At 47.2% G+C, this 17,242-nt stretch overlaps 1 protein-coding gene across 1 annotated transcript in view; it reads right to left on the bottom strand.

The window, feature by feature from the left end:
- Positions 1-17,242, bottom strand: part of TTLL4 (tubulin tyrosine ligase like 4) — a 111,250-nt gene that overhangs the window by 68,216 nt on the left and 25,792 nt on the right. Inside the window, exons 5-6 of the mRNA XM_038754419.1 lie at positions 14,964-15,079; positions 7,166-7,276 (exon numbers count right to left, since the gene is read on the bottom strand). Coding sequence (XP_038610347.1) covers positions 7,166-7,276; positions 14,964-15,079 — 227 coding nt within the window. The remainder of the gene's footprint in view (positions 1-7,165; positions 7,277-14,963; positions 15,080-17,242) is intronic.

Below are 17,242 nucleotides of genomic sequence, written 5' to 3' on the forward strand. Positions count from 1 at the left end.
TACAGAGGAGGGAACTGAGGCCCAGAGAAGTGAAGCGACTTCCCCAAAGTCACCCAGCTGATAATTGGCAGAGCCAGAATTTGAACCCATGATCTCTGACTCCAAAGCCCAGGCTCTTTCCACTCATTTTCCCTCATCTGGAAAATGGGGATTAAGACTGTGAGCCCCATGGGGGACAGGGACTGTGTCTAACACAAGTACCTTGTATCTACCCCAGCATTTGGTACAGTGCCTGGCACATAGTAAGTGACTTCAACATCCACATGGACGTCCCCGGTGATTCCTCTCCCGCCCGCCTTCTATCTCTCCGTGACGCTGCCAACCTCCTGCTCCACCCCACCTGGCCCACTCACCAACTTGGTCATCATCATCATCATCAATCGTATTTATTGAGCGCTTACTATGTGCAGAGCACTGTACTAAGCGCTTGGGAAGTACAAATTGGCAACATATAGAGACAGTCCCTACCCAACAGTGGGCTCACAGTCTAAAAGGGGGAGACAGAGAACAAGACCAAACATACTAACAAAATAAAATAAATAGAATAGATATGTACAAATAAAATAAATAAATAGAGTAATAAATATGTACAAACATATATACATATATACAGGTTGCTGTGGGGAAGGGAAGGAGGTAAGATGGGGGGGGATGGAGAGGGGGACGAGGGGGAGAGGAGGGAAGGGGCTCAGTCTGGGAAGGCCTCCTGGAGGAGGTGAGCACTCAGTAGGACCTTGAAGGGAGGAAGAGAGCTAGCTCGGCGGATGGGCAGAGGGAGGGCATTCCAGGCCCGGGGGATGACGTGGGCCAGGGGTCGATGGCGGGACAGGCGAGAGCGAGGTACGGTGAGGAGATCTCCTCATCTCCTACCGCTGTACTATCTCCACCCTCACCAACTCGGAAATCCCTCTCTCTGATCATAACCCTCCTCACTCACACTCCTCCCCGCTGTAAATCTATATTCTCCCCCAGAGACCTCCGCTCCCTCGACCCACCCATCTTTCTGAGCGCCTCACACCCCACCTCGCCTCCCTTTCCTCTCTACCCAATCTTGATGATCAGATTACTGCTCTCAACTCTACCCTCTCTACTCAGCTCGACTCGCTCGCTCCCCTTTCCCTTCGCCGCTCTCGGACCACTAACCCACAGCCCTGGATCACTGCCACTATCTGCCTCCTTTGCTCTTACGCTTGAGCTGCTGAACTCTGTGGGCGAGACTCTAAATACCAAGCCAAACTTCTTCACTTTAACTTTATCTTTTCCTGCCTTAACTCTGCCCTCTCCTCTGCCAGGAAAAACTATTTTTCTTCCCTTATTGACACCCATGCCCATCACCCCCGTCAGCTCTTCAGGGACATTTAACTCCCTCCTCAGGCCCCCTTTTCCTCCCCCTCCTCCATCCCTCACCCCCAACGATCTGGCCACCTAGTTCATTAGTAAAATTAACACCATCAGGTCTGAATTCCCCAAAGTCAGCCCTCCCCCTTCTCCATTCCCCCAGCTCTCAACCCTCTCATCTACTTTCCCATCCTTCCCAGCAGTATCTTCAGAGGAGATCTCTTCCCTCCTCTCAAGTGCAACCCCATTCACCTGTGCTTCGGGCCCCATTTCCTCTCATCTTATGAAAACTCTCGCCCTTTCCCTCCTCCCCTCCTTAACTTCCATCTTCAACCGCTCACTCTCCACGGGTTCCTTCCCCTCTGACTTCAAACATGCCCACGTCTCCCCCATTCTAAAAAACCATCTCTTGACCCCACTGCCCCTTCTAGTTACCGCCCTATCTCTCTCCTGCCCTTCCTTTCCAAACTCCTAGAACGAGTCATCTACACTCGCTGCCTCGAATTCCTCACCTCCAACTCTCTCCTAGACCCTAATCTGGCTTCCGTCCCCTCCACTCCACCGAAACTTCTTCCTCCCTTCAAGGCCCTGCTGAGAGCTCACCTCCTCCAGGAGGCCTTCCCAGACTGAGCCCCTTCCCTCCTCTCCCCCTCGTCCCCCTCTCCATCCCCCCATCTTACCTCCTTCCCTTCCCCACAGCACCTGTATATATGTATATATGGTTGTACATATTTATTACTCTATTTATTTATTTATTTATTTATTTTACTTGTACATTTCTATCCTATTTATTTTATTTTGTTGGTATGTTTGGTTCTGTTCTCTGTCTCCCCCTTTTAGACTGTGAGCCCACTGTTGGGTAGGGACTGTCTCTATGTGTTGCCAATTTGTACTTCCCAAGCGCTTAGTACAGTGCTCTGCACATAGTAAGCGCTCAATAAATACGATTGATTGAAACTGCCCTCTCAAAGGTCAATGATGACCTCCTTCTTGCCAAATCCAATGGCTCTTACTCTATCCTAATCCTCCTCGATCTCTCAGCTGCCTTCGACACTGTGGACCATCCCCTTCTCTTCAACACGCTATCCAACGTTGGCTTCACAGACTCCATCCTCTCCTCTTATCACTCTGGCCATTCATTCTCAGTCTCCTTCGGGGCTCCTCCTTCCCCTCCCATCCCCTTACTGACCCCTCAAGGGTCAGTTCTTGGTCCCCTTGTGTTCTCCATCTATACCCACTCCCTCGGTGAACTCAACCGCTCCCGCGGCTTCAACTATCATCTCTACGCTGATGACACCCAAATCTACATCTCCACCCCTGTTCTCTTTCCCTCCCTCTGGGGTCGCATCTCCTTCTGCCTTCAGGACATCTCCATCTGGATGTCCGCCCGCCATCTAAAACTCAGCATGTCCAACACTGAGCTCCTTATCTTCCCTCCCAAACCCCGTCCTCTCCCTGACTTTCCCGTCACTGTGGACAGCACTACCATCCTTCCCATCTCACAAGCCCGCAACCTCAGCTTCATCCTCGCCTCCGCTCTCTCGTTCGCCCCACACATCCAATCCGTCACCAAATCCTGCCGGTCTCACCTCCACGAAATGGCCAAGATCCGCCCTTTCCTCTCCATCCAAACCGCTACCCTGCTGGTTCAATCTCTCGTCCTCTCCCGACTGGATGACTGCATCGGCCTCCTCTCTGATCTCCCATCCTCCCGTCTCGCCCCACTTCAGTCTATACTTCACTTTGCTGCCCAGATTATCTCTGTATGGAAACGCTATGGACATGTCACTCCGCTCCATCAACTCCCGGCCCACGTCCTTCCCCTGGCCCGGAATGCCCTCCCTCCGCACATCCGCCACGCTCGCTCTCTTCCTCCCTTCAACCCTACTGAGAGCTCACCTCCTCCAGGCAGCCTTCCCCGCCTGAGCCCCCCTTTTCCCCTCCTCCTCCCCACCCTCCTTGACCTACCCCCTTCCCCTCCCCACAGCACTTGTCTATATTTGTACATATGTATCACTCTATTTAATTAATAAAGTATATATACCTAAAATTCTATTTATTCTGATGGTATTGACACCTACTTGTTTTATTTTGTGGTCTGCTTCCCCTTTCTAGACTGTGAGCCCGTTGTTGCGTAGGGACCGCCTCTATCTGTTGCCGATCTGTACTTCCCAAGTGCTTAGTGCAGTGCTCTGCACACAGTAAGCACTCAATAAATACGATTAAATGAATGAATAGTAAGCGCTTTGCGAATACCACAGTTATTATTATGATGTCACCCGGGAGGAAGCCCAGTACTCCAGTGGTCTTCCCTGAACTGGAAAATGGGAATTAAGACAGTGAGCCCCACGTGGGACAGGGAATGTAAGCCTTGTATCTACCCCAGCGCTTAGTATAGTGCCTGGCACATAGTAAGCGCTTAATAATAATAATAATGATGGCATTTATTAAGCGCTTACTATGTGCCAAGCACTGTTCTAAGCACTGTGAGGTACAGGGTGACCAGGTTGTCCCACGGGGGGCTCACAGTCTTTATCCCCATTTTACAGATGAGGTCACTGAGGCCCAGAGAAGTGAAGTGACTTGCCCAAAGTGACCCAGCTGACAATTGGCGGAGCCGGGATTTGAACCCATGACCTCTGACTCCAAAGCCCAGGCTCTTTCCACTGAGCCACGCTGCTTAATTGCCAGCTGTGTGACTTTGGGCAAATCACTTAACTTCTCTGTGCCTCAGTTCCCTCATCTGTAAAATGGGGATTAAGACTGTGAGCCCCCCGAGGGACAACCTGATCACCTTGTAACCTCCCCAGTGCTTAGAACAGTGCTTTGCACATAGTAAGCGCTTAATAAATACCATCATTACTTCTCCATAAAGACTGGGAGCCCCACGTGGGACAGGAACTGTGTCTGACCTAATTAACTTGTATCTACCCCAGCACTTAGTACAGTGCCTGGCACATAGTAAGCACTTAAGGAATACCACAATGGTTATTGTTATTCTGAGGTCACCCGGGAGGGAGTCCAGGACCCTCCGTGGTCCTCCCTGAATCCCGTCCTCCCTCCGTCTCTATATGTTGCCAACTTGGACTTCCCAAGCGCTTAGTCCAGTGCTCTGCACACAGTAAGCGCTCAATAAATACGATTGAATGAATGAATGAATGAATGAACATATATAGAGAGGGTCCTTACCTGACAGGCACTGTACTAAGCGCTGGGGTGGAGACAGGCCAGTTGGCTTGGATGCAGTCCCTATCCCACGTGGGGCTCACAGTCTCCATCCCCAATTTCCAGATGAGGGAACTGAGGCCCAGAGAAGTGAAGTGACTTGCCCAAGGACATACAGCAGACAAGCGACGGAGCCAGGCAGACCTGCAGTCGGACCGTCCGACCCTCTGCCCCAGGATGGGAGGCCCACAGAGAGGCTGGCTGGGAGCCGAGACCCCGGCCCCTCCTCTCCCCTTCTCCATAATAATAATAATGATAATAATAATAATAATAATAATAATAATAATAATAGTATTTGTTAAGCGCTTACTAAGTAATAAGCACCGTCCTAAGCACTGGGGGAGATATACAAGGTTATCAGGTTGTCCCACATCATCATCATCATCATCATCATCATAGTAATAATAATAATAATGATATTTGTTAAGTGCTTACTAAGTGCCAAGCACCGTTCTAAGCGCTGGGGGAGATACGAGGTTATCAGGTTGTCCCACATAATAATAACAATAATAATAATAGTAATAATGATGGTATTTGTTAAGTGCTTACTAAGTGCCAAGCACCATTCTAAGCGCTGGAGGAGGTACAAGGTTATCAGGTTGTCCCACATAATAACAACAATAATAATAATAATAATAATGATGGTATTTGTTTAGCGCTTACTAAGTGCCAAGCACCATTCTAAGTGCTGGGGGAGATACAAGGATATCAGGTTGTCCCAAATAATAATAATAATAATAATAATAATAATAATAATAATAATGGTATTTGTTAAGCACTTACTAAGTGCCAAGCACCGTTCTAAGTGCTGGGGGAGATACAAGGTTATCAGATTGTCCCAAATAATAATAATAATAATAATAATAATAATAATAATAATAATAATAGTATTTGTTAAGTGCTTACTAAGTGCCAAGCACCATTCTAAGCACTGGGGGAGATACAAGGTTATCAGGTTGTCCCACATAAAAATAATAATAATAATATTTGTTAAGTGCTTACTAAGTACCAAGCACTGTTCTAAGCGCTGGGGGAGATACAATGTTATCAAGTTGTCCCACATAATAGTAATAATAATAATGATATTTGTTAAGCACTTACTAAGTGCCAAGCACTGTTCTAGGCTCTGGGGGAGATACAAGGTCAACAGGTTGTCCCACATAATAACAATAATAATAATAATAATGATGATGGTATTTGTTAAGTGCTTACTAAGTGCCAAGCACCATTCTAAGCACTGGGGATGATACAAGGTCATCAGGTTGTCTCACAGAATAATAATAGCAATAATAATAATAGTAATAATGATGGTATTTCTTAAGCGCTTACTAAGTGCCAAGCACCGTTCTAAGTGCTGGGGGAGATACAAGGTTATCAGGTTGTCCCACATAATAATAATAATAATAACAATAATAATAATAATAATAGTATTTGTTAAGTGCTTACTAAGTGCCAAGCACCACTCTAAGCACTGGGGGTGATACAAGGTCATCAGGTTGTCTCACAGAATAATAATAGCAATAATAATAATAGTAACAATGATGGTATTTCTTAAGCGCTTACTAAGTGCCAAGCACCGTTCTAAGCACTGGGGGAGATACAACATTATCAGGTTGTCCCACATAAAAATAATAATAATAATAATAATGATATTTGTTAAGTGCTTACTAAGTGCCAAGCACTGTTCTAAGCGCTAAGGGAGATACAAGGTTATCAGGATGTCCCACATAATAATAACAATAATAATAATAATAATGATGGTATTTGTTAAGCACTTACTAAGTGCCAAGTACCGTTCTAAGTGCTGGGGGAGAAACAAGGTTATCAGGTTGTCCCACATAATAATAATAATAATAATAATAATAATGATGGTATTTCTTAAGCGCTTACTATGTGCCAAGCACCGTTCTAAGCACTAGAGGAGATACAAGGTTATCAGGTTGTCCCACATAACAACAATAATAATAATGGTATTTGTTAAGTGCTTACTAAGTGCCAAGCACTGTTCTACGCACTGGGTGAGATACAAGGTTATCAGGTTGTCCCACATAATGATAATAATAATAATAATGATAATAATAATAATAATAATAATAATAATAATAATAATAATATTTGTTAAGCACTAAGTGCCAAGCACTGTTCTAAGCGCCGGGGGAGATACAAGGTTATCAGGCTGTCCCACATAATAACAATAATAATGATGGCATTTGTTAAGTGCTTCCTATCAATCAATCAATCAATCGTATTTATTGAGCGCTTACTGTATACAGAGCACTGTACTAAGCGCTTGAGAAGTCCAAGTTGTCAACGTAAGTGACAAGCACCGTTCTAAGCACTGGGGGAGATACAAGGTGATCAGGTTCATCATCATCATCATCAATCGTATTTATTGAGCGCTTACTGTGTGCAGAGCACTGGACTAAGCGCTTGGGAAGTACAAGTTGGCAACATCTAGAGACAGTCCCTACCCAACAGTGGGCTCAAAGGTTGTCCCACGGGGGGGCTCACAATCTTCACCCCCGTTTTCCAGATGAGGTAAGTGAGGCACAGAGAAGAGACTCAGCCGGAGGGGGCGAGGCGAGTGGTGGAGGGCACTCACTTTTGCTGACTTTGAAGTGGGAGCGGCCGATGGTCTGCTTGACGATGTTGGGGGTCACCGTGCTCATTTTCCAGCGCAGCAGCTTCCTCTGCTCCCAGGGCAGCTTCTCCACTGACCGCCGGCGGGGACGGGAATGGGGGGCAGGAGAGAGAGGGATGGGGGGCCGGGGAGAAAAAAGCCTTTAACCTCGATGAGACCCATCCGAGGGGCAGGGACACTCAATCAATCAATCAATCAATCAATCGATCGCATTTATTGAGCGCTTACTGTGTGCACAGAGCACACTTGGGAAGTCCAAGTTGGCAACATCTAGAGACAGTCCCTACCCAACAGTGGGCTCACAGTCTAGAAGGGGGTGACAGAGAACAAAACCAAAAATGAAATAAATAGAATAGATATGTACAAGTAAAATAAATAAATAGAGTAATAAATCTGTACAAACATATATACATATATACAGGTGCTGTGGGGAAGGGAAGGAGGTAAGACAAGGGGGATGGAGAGGGGGCCGAGGGGGAGAGGAAGGAGGGGGCTGAGTGTGGGAAGGCCTCCTGGAGGAGGTGAGCACTCAGTAGGGCCCTGAAGGGAGGAATCAATCAATCAATCAATCAATCAATCGTATTTATTGAGCGCTTACTATGTGCAGAGCACTGTACTAAGCGCTTGGGAAGTACAAATTGGCAACACATAGAGACAGTCCCTACCCAACAGTGGGCTCACAGTCTAAAAGGGGGAGACAGAGAACAGAACCAAACATACCAACAAAATAAAATAAATAGGATAGAAATGTACAAGCAAAATAAATAAATAAATAAATAGAGTAATAAATATGTACAACCATATATACATATAAACAGGTGCTGTGGGGAAGGGAAGGAGGTAAGATGGGGGGATGGAGAGGGGGACGAGGGGGAGAGGAGGGAAGGGGCTCAGTCTGGGAAGGCCTCCTGGAGGAGGTGAGCTCTCAGCAGGGCCTTGAAGGGAGGAAGAGAGCGAGCTTGGCGGATGGGCAGAGGGATTGGGGGAATTCCGGGCCCGGGGGAGGACGTGGGCCGGGGGTCAACGGCGGGACGGGCGAGAACGAGGCCTAACGGTGAGGAGATTAGCGGCGGAGGAGCGGAGGGTGCGGGCTGGGCTGGAGAAGGACAGAAGGGAGGTGAGGTAGGAGGGGGCCAGGGGATGGACAGCCTTGAAGCCAAGGGCGAGGAGTTTCTGCCTGATGCGCAGATTGATTGGGAGCCACTGGAGATTTTTGAGGAGGGGAGTGACATGCCCAGAGCGTTTCTGGACAAAGACAATCTGGGCAGCGGCGTGAAGTATGGACTGAAGTGGGGAGAGACAGGAGGATGGGAGATGGGAGAGGAGGCTGATACAGTAGTCCAGATGGGATAGGATGAGAGCTATGAGAGACTCGGGGTCACCAGGGCTGTACATAGCTATTCTGTTTATTTTATTTTGTTAATATGTTTTGTTTTGTTCTCCGTCTCCCCCTTCTAGCCTGTGAGCCCGCTGATGGGTAGGGACCGTCTCTCGATGTTGCCGACTTGGACTTCCCAAGCGCTTAGTCCAGTGCTCTGCACACAGTAAGCGCTCAATAAATACGATTGATTGACCAAAGGGTGGGAGGGGAAGGGGCACTGGGCGAAAGAAGACAAGGCCCACCTCCTCCCAGAGGCCTTCCCTGACTCAGCCCCACTTTTCCTCATCATCATCAATCGTATTTATTGAGCGCTTACTGTGTGCAGAGCACTGTACTAAGCGCTTGGGAAGTACAAGTTGGCAACAACTCCAGCTCATCAACCACTCCCCTCTGCGTCGCCCCAATTTGCTCCCTCTGCTCTTCCCCGCTCCCAGCCCCACACCACTTAAGTCCAGATCGCTCATTTTATTTATTTGTACTGATGTCTGTCTCCCCTTCTAGTGATGATGATGGCATTTATTACGCGCTTACTATGTGCAAAGCACTGTTCTAGCACTGGGGAGGTTGCAAGGCGATCAGGTTGTCCCACGAGGGGCTTACAATTTTAATCCCCATTTTACAGATGAGGTAACTGAGGCATAGGGAAGCAGCGTGGCTCAGTGGAAAGAGCCTGGGCTTTGGAGTCAGAGGTCATGGGTTCAAATCCTGGCTCTGCCACTTGTCAGCTGGGTGACTTTGCGCAAGTCACTTCACTTCTCTGGGCCTCCGTGACCTCATCTGTAAAATGGGGATTAAGACTGTGAGCCCCACATGGGACAACATGATCACCTTGTATTCTCCCCAGCGCTTAGAACAGTGCTTTGTACATAGTAAGTGCTTAATAAATGCTATCATTATTATTATTATAGAGAAGTGAAGTGACTTCACAGCAGCAGCTTCTCCCTTTTATTCATTCATTCATTCAATCGTATTTATTGAGCGCTTATTGTGTGCAGAGCACTGTACTAAGTGCTTGGGAAGTCCAAGTCGGCAACATCTAGAGACGGTCCCTACCCAACAACGGGCTCACAGTCTAGAAGGGGGAGACAGACAACAAAACAAAACATGTGGACTGGTGTCGTCAGAATAAATAGAAATATTTATTACACTATGAGCTTGCTGTGGGCAGGGAATGTCACTGTTTATTGCTGTGCTGTACTTTCCCAAGCGCTCAGTACAGTGCTCCACATCCAGAAAATGCTACATAAATGATAATACTAACAATGATGGCATTTATTAAGCGTTTACTATGTGCAAAGCACTGTTCTAAGCGCTGGGGAGGTTACAGGGTGATCAGGTTGTCCCACGACGGGCTCACAATTTTAATCCCCATTTTACAGATGAGGTAACTGAGCGACAGAGAAGTGAAATGACTTCTTCCCTTTTACACTATGAGCTTGCTGTGGGAAGGGAATGTCACTGTTTATTGCTGTGCTGTACTTTCCCAAGCGCTTAGTACAGTGCTCCACACACAGTAAGTGCTAAATAAATAATAATACTAATAATGATGACATTTATTAAGCGCTTACTATGTGCAAAGTAATAATAATAACAATAATAATGGTATTTGTTAAGCACTTACTATGTGCAAAGTACTGTTCTAAGCGCTGGGGAGGCTACAAGGTGATCAGGTTTTCCCCCGGGGGGCTCACAGTCTTAATCCCCATTTTACAGATGAGGTAACTGAGGCCCAGAGAAGTGAAGTGACTTGCCCAAAGTCACCCAGCTGACAATTAGCGGAGCCGGGATTTGAACCCATGATCTCTAACTCCAATGCCCGGGCTCTTTCCACTGAGCCGTGCTGCTTCTCTACTTCTTGTACTTCCCAAGCGCTTAGTCCAGTGCTCTGCACACAGTAAGTGCTCGATAAATACGATTGAATGAATGAAGGAAGGAAGGAATGTGTATATAGCTATAATTCTATTTTTTCTGATTGTATTGGCACCGGTCTACTTGTTTTGTTTTGTTGTCTGTCTCCCCCTTCCAGACTGTGAGCCCACTGTTGGGGAGGGACCGTCTCTATATGTAGCCGACTTGTACTTCCCAAGCGCTTAGTCCAGTGCTCTGCACATAGTAAGCGCTCAATCAATCAATCAATTGCATTTATTGAGCGCTTACTGTGTGCAGAGCACTGGACTAAGCGCTTGGGAAGTACAAGTCGGCAACATATAGAGACAGTCTCTACCCAACAGTGGGCTCACAGTCTAGAAGGGGGAGACAGAGAACAAAACCAAACATACTAACAAAATAAAATAAATAGAATAGATATGTACAAGTAAAATAAATAGAGTAATAAATATGTACAGACACATATACAAATATACAGGTGCTGTGGGAAAGGGAAAGGAGGTCATAAATATGATTGAATGAATGAATAAATGCAGTACCGGGCACATAGCGCTAAACAGGTACCAGAAAACAAACCCCCAAAATGGGGTTCAATAAATGTCCTCGAGTGACTGATTGATAATAATAATAATAATGATGATGGCATTTGTTAAGCGCTTACTACGTGCAAAGCACTGTTCTAAGCGCTGGGGAGGTTACAAGTTGATTAAGTTGTCCCACGTGGGGCTCTCAGTCTTAATCCGTACAGTGCTCTGCACACAGTAAGCGCTCAATAAATACGATTGATTGATTAATCCCCGTTTTCCAGATGAGGGGACTGAGGCTCAGAGAAGTGAAGTGACTTGCCCAAGGTCACACAACAGACATGTGGTGGAGCCGGGATTCGAACCCATGACCTCTGACTCCAAAGCCCGGGCTCTTTCCACTGAGCCACGTGATTGATGGCAACTTCTGCTGGTTTCCCATCCACCTCCACAGCCAACAAAAACTCCTCACCCTGGGCTTCCAGGCTGTCCATCCATCCCCTGGCCCCCTCCTCCCTCACCACCCTTCTGTCCTTCTCCATCGCAGCCCGCACCCTCCGCTCCTCCGCCGCTAATCTCCCTTCAAGGCCCTGCTGAGAGCTCACCTCCTCCAGGAGGCCTTCCCAGACTGAGCCCCTTCTTTCCTCTCCCCCTCGTCCCCCTCTCCATCCCCCCGTCTTACCTCCTTCCCTTCCCCACAGCACCTGTATATATGTATATATGGTTGTACATATTTATTACTCTATTTATTTATTTTACTTGTACATTTCTATCCTACTTATTTTATTTTGTTGGTATGTTTGGTTCTGTTCTCTGTCTCCCCCTTTTAGACTGTGAGCCCACTGTTGGGTAGGGACTGTCTCTATGTGATGCCAATTTGTACTTCCCAAGCGCTTAGTACAGTGCTCTGCACATAGTAAGCGCTCAATAAATACGATTGATTAATCTCCTCACCGTTAGGCCTCGTTCTCGCCCGTCCCGCCGTCGACCCCCGGCCCCCGTCCCGCCTCTGGCCTGGGACACCCTCCCTCCTCAAATCCCACAGACAGTGACTCTCCCCCAACTTCAATGCCTTATTAAAGCCCACTGTTGGGTAGGAACTGTCTCTATGTGTTGCCAACTTGTACTTCCCAAGCGCTTAGTCCAGTGCTCTGCACACAGTAAGCGCTCAATAAATACGATTGATTGATTGATTGAACAAACGCCCAGAGAAGCAGCGTGGCTCAGTGGAAAGAGCCCGGGCTTTGGAGTCAGAGGTCAGGGGTTCCAATCCCGGCTGCGCCAACCGTCCGCTGTGTGACTTTGGGCAATCATCATCATCATCAATCGTGTTTATTGAGCGCTTACTATGTGCAGAGCACTGTACTAAGCGCTTGGGAAGTACAAATTGGCAACACATAGAGACAGTCCCTACCCAACAGTGGGCTCACAGTCTAAAAGGGGAATCACTTCTCTGGGCCTCAGTTCCCTCAACAGTAAAATGGGGATGAAGACTGTGAGCCCCCCGTGGGACAACCTGATCACCTTGTAACCTCCCCAGCGCTTAGAACAGTGCTTTGCACATAGTAAGCGCTTAATAAATGCCATCATTATTATTAAACACATGCCTCCTCCCAGAGGCTTTCCCTGACTAAGCCCTCCTTTCCTATTCTCCCACTCCCTTCTGCATCATCCTGACTTACTCCCTTTCTTCATCCCCCCGGGTACCAGCCCCACACCACTTCATTTCATTCATTCAATCGTATTTATTGAGCGCTTACTGTGTGCAGAGCACTGGACTAAGCGCTTGGGAGGTACAAGTTGGCAACATATAGAGACGGTCCCAACCCAACAGCGGGCTCACAGTCTAGCAGGGGGAGACAGACCATAAAACAAAACATATTAACAAAATAAAATAAATAGAATAAATATGTACAAGTAAAATAAATAGAGTAATAAATGCATACAAACATATATACATATATACAGGTGCTGGGGGGAGGGGAAGGAGGTAAGGCGGGGTGGATGGGGAGGAGGGGGAGAGGAAGGAGGAGGCTCAGTCTGGACCACTTAGGTCCCTCTCCGTCATTTCTTGATTTCTATTCATGTCCATCACCTCCTTTAGACTGTCAGCTCCTTGTGGGCAGGGAATGTCTGCTTATTGTTCTATCGTCCTCTCCTGAGTGCTTAGTCCAGTGCTCCGCACACATTAAGATGTGCATATAGCTTTAATTCTATTTAATAATAATAATAATAATGGCATTTATTAAGCACTTACTATGTGCAAAGCACCATTCTAAGCGCTGGGGAGGTTACAAGGTGATCAGGTTGTCCCACGGGGGGCTGACAGTCCCCATCCCCATTTTACAGATAAGGGAACTGAGGCCCAGAGAAGTGAAGTGACTTGCCCAAAGTCACACAGCTGACAATTGCGGAGCCAGGATTTGAACCCATGACCTCCGACTCCAAAGCCCGGGCTCTTTCCACTGAGCCACGCTGCTTCTCAATAATAATAATACTAATAATACTACTACTAATAATAATGGCATTTATCAAGTGCTTACTATGTGCAAAGCACTGTTCTAAGCGCTGGTGAGGTTACAAGGTGATCTGGTTGTCCCATGGGGGGTTCTCAGTCCTAATCCCCATTTTACAGACGAGGAAACTGAGGCCCAGAGAAGTTAATTGTTCTGACGACTTTGATACCTGTCTCCATGTTTTGTTTTGTCGTCTGTCTCCCCCTTCTAGCCTGTGAGCCCGTCGTTGGGTCAGAACCGTCTCTATCTGTTGCCGACTTGGACTTCCCAAGCGCATAGTCCAGTGCTCTGCACACAGTAAGCGCTCAATAAATATGACTGAATGAATGAATGACAGTAGAACAGTTTATACATCTGTATTTCTATTTATCTATTTAGATGGTATTGCCGCCTGTCTACTTGCTTTGTTGTCCGTCTCCCCCTTCTAGCCTGTGAGCCCGTTGTTGGGTCGGGACCGTCTCTATCTGTTGCCGACTTGGACTTTCCAAGCGCGTAGTCCAGTGCTCTGCACACAGTAAGTGCTCAATAAATACGACTGAATGAATGAATGACAGTAGAACAGTTTATACATCTGTATTTCTATTTATCTATTTAGATGGTATTGCCGCCTGTCTACTTGCTTTGTTGTCCGTCTCCCCCTTCTAGCCTGTGAGCCCGTTGTTGGGTCGGGACCGTCTCTATCTGTTGCCGACTTGGACTTTCCAAGCGCGTAGTCCAGTGCTCTGCACACAGTAAGTGCTCAATAAATACGACTGAATGAATGAATGACAGTAGAACAATGTATATATCTGTATTTCTATTTATCTATTTAGATGGTATTGCCGCCTGTCTACTTGTTTTGTTGCCCGTCTCCCCCTTCTAGCCTGTGAGCCCGTCGTTGGGTCGGGACCGTCTCTATCTGTTGCCGACTTGGACTTCCCAAGCGCGTAGTCCAGTGCTCTGCACACAGTAAGCGCTCAATAAATACAATTCAATGAGTGAATGACAGTAGAACAACGTATATATCTGTATTTCTATTTATCTATTTAGATGGTATTGCCGCCTGTCTACTTGTTTTGTTGTCCGTCTCCCCCTTCTAGCCTGTGAGCCCGTCGTTGGGTTGGGACCGTCTCTATCTGTTGCCAACTTGGACTTCCCAAGCGCATAGTGCAGTGCTCTGCACACAGTAAGCGCTCAATAAATACGACTGAATGAATGACAGTAGAACAATGTATATATCTGTATTTCTATTTATCTATTTAGATGGTATTGCCGCCTGTCTACTTGTTTTGTTGCCCGTCTCCCCCTTCTAGCCTGTGAGCCCATCGTTGGGTCGGGACCGTCTCTGTTGCCGACTTGAAATTCCCAAGCACGTAGTCCAGTGCTCTGCACACAGTAAGCGCTCAGTAAATACGACCGAATGAATGAATGAATCCCTCAAGAAATATGACTGATTGACTGGGGGGTCTCACCTCTTTCATCTCGAGTCCCAAAGTAGAGGGTTGGGGGGACGTTGGGGAAGAGGCTGGAAGTCAGGGCAGCACGGACGACCTTGTCCTGGCTCTGGGTCAGGGCTTCCATGCAGCTCCTGGGTGGGAGAGAAGGGATGGAGCGCGTGGATTTCAGGGGGTGGAGGGGTCTTCCCGGCAGAAGATCCCATCCCGCAGCCCACTCCCACCTCCCAGGATGCCTGACTGTCGGCGGGGGTGGGAAAGGGACCCTCAGAGCTTGGAGATTTGAGCCCCTCAGGCCTGGCGGGGGGCCGAGGGGTGATAACATTAATAATAATGGCATTTATTAAGCGCTTACTATGAGCAAAGCACTAAGCGCTGGGGAGGTTACACGGTGATCAGGTTGTGCCACGGGGGGCTCCCAGTCTTCATCCCCATTTTCCAGATGAGGGCCCAGAGAAGTGAAGTGACTTGCCCGAAGTCACCCAGCTGACAAGTGGCGGAGCCGGGATTTGAACTCAGCACCTCTGACTCCAAATCAATCAATCAATCAATCAATCGTATTTATTGAGCGCTTACTGTGTGCAGAGCACTGTACTAAGCGCTTGGGAAGTACAAGTTGGCAACATATAGAGGCAGTCCCTACCCCACAGTGGGCTCACAGTCTAAAAGGGAACACAACCATATTAACAAAACAAAATAAATAGAATAGATACGTACCAGTAAAATAGAGTAATAAATATATACATACATATATACAGATCACCATGTATCCCCCCCCAGCGCTTAGAACAGTGCTCTGCACATAGTAATAATAATAATAATAACAATAATGGCATTTATTAAGCGCTTACTATGTGCAAAGCCCAGGCTCTTTCCACTGAGCCACGGGCGATGAGATCCTCCCCATAGCACTTGTATATATTAGTACAGATTTATTATTCTATTTATTTGCCTTGCACATATTTACTATTCTATTTATTTTGTTAATGATGGGCATATAGCTTTAACTCTATTTGTTCTGACAACTTTGACACCCGTCTACGTGTTTTGTTTGGTTGTCCGTCTCCCCCCTTCTAGCCTGTGAGCCCGTTGTTGGGTAGGGACCGTCTATATATGTAGCCAACTTGGACTTCCCAAGCGCTTAGTCCAGTGCTCTGCACACAGTAAGCGCTCAATAAACATGACTGAATGAATGAATGAATGAATGGTGAGGGAGTGGCGTTCAGTCTGTGCCTCCCTACTCCTCAATAATAATAATAATAATAATAATAATAAGACTCTCCAGTGGTTGCTCAGCCACCTCCAAATCAAACAGATCACCGCCGGCTTTAAAGCCGCCCCCTCCTCCCTCACCTCCCTTCTAATAATAATAACGATGGCATTTATCAAGCGCTTACTATGTGCAAAGCACTGTTCTAAGCGCTGGGGAGGTTACAAGGTGATCAGGTTGTCCCACGGGGGGCTCACGGTCTTCATCCCCATTTTCCAGATGAAGGAACTGAGGCGCAGAGAAGGGAAGTGACTGGCCCAAAGTCACCCAGCTGACAGGTGGCGGAGCCTGGATTCGAACCCATGACCCCCAGCCCACGTCCCGCCTCTGGCCTGGACGCCCTCCCTCCGCAAATCCCACGGACGTTGACTCTCCCCGCAACGTCGAAGCCTTATTGAAGGCAGTATGTGTTGTTTGTTGTTGTTTCTTTTAGACTGTGAGCCCACTGTTGGGTAGGGACTGTCTCTATATGTTGCCAACTTGGACTTCCCAAGCGCTTAGTACAGTGCTCTGCACACAGTAAGCGCTCAATAAATACGACTGATTGATTGTAGAATGGGGATTGGGACTGTGAGCCCCCCGTGGGACAGCCTGATCACCTTGGGACCTCCCCAGCGCTTGGACCAGTGCTTTGCACATAGTAAGCGCTTAATAAATGCCATTATTATTATTATTATTATTAAGTGCTAGTTCAGTGCTCTGCACACAGTAAGCTTTGCTCAGCGATTACCTCTGATTGATAAACTCCTTCCAAGCCAGCCTTCCAACCCTCTCTTGTTCCCGAATCTTCCACTTCCGACGCATGAGTCACACATTTCCTCAATCAATCAATCGTATTTATTGAGCGCTTACTGTGTGCAGAGCACTGTACTAAGTGCTTGGGAAGTACAAGTTGGCAGCATATAGACATAGTCCCTACCCAACAGTGGGCTCACAGTCTCGGTGGTATTTTACTTTCCCAAGCGCTTAGTACAGTGCTCTGCACATAGTAAGCACTCGATAAATACTATCAATTGATTGACCTTCT

Source organism: Tachyglossus aculeatus, chromosome 1, assembly GCF_015852505.1.
Source record: "Tachyglossus aculeatus isolate mTacAcu1 chromosome 1, mTacAcu1.pri, whole genome shotgun sequence".
NCBI lineage: Eukaryota > Metazoa > Chordata > Mammalia > Monotremata > Tachyglossidae > Tachyglossus > Tachyglossus aculeatus.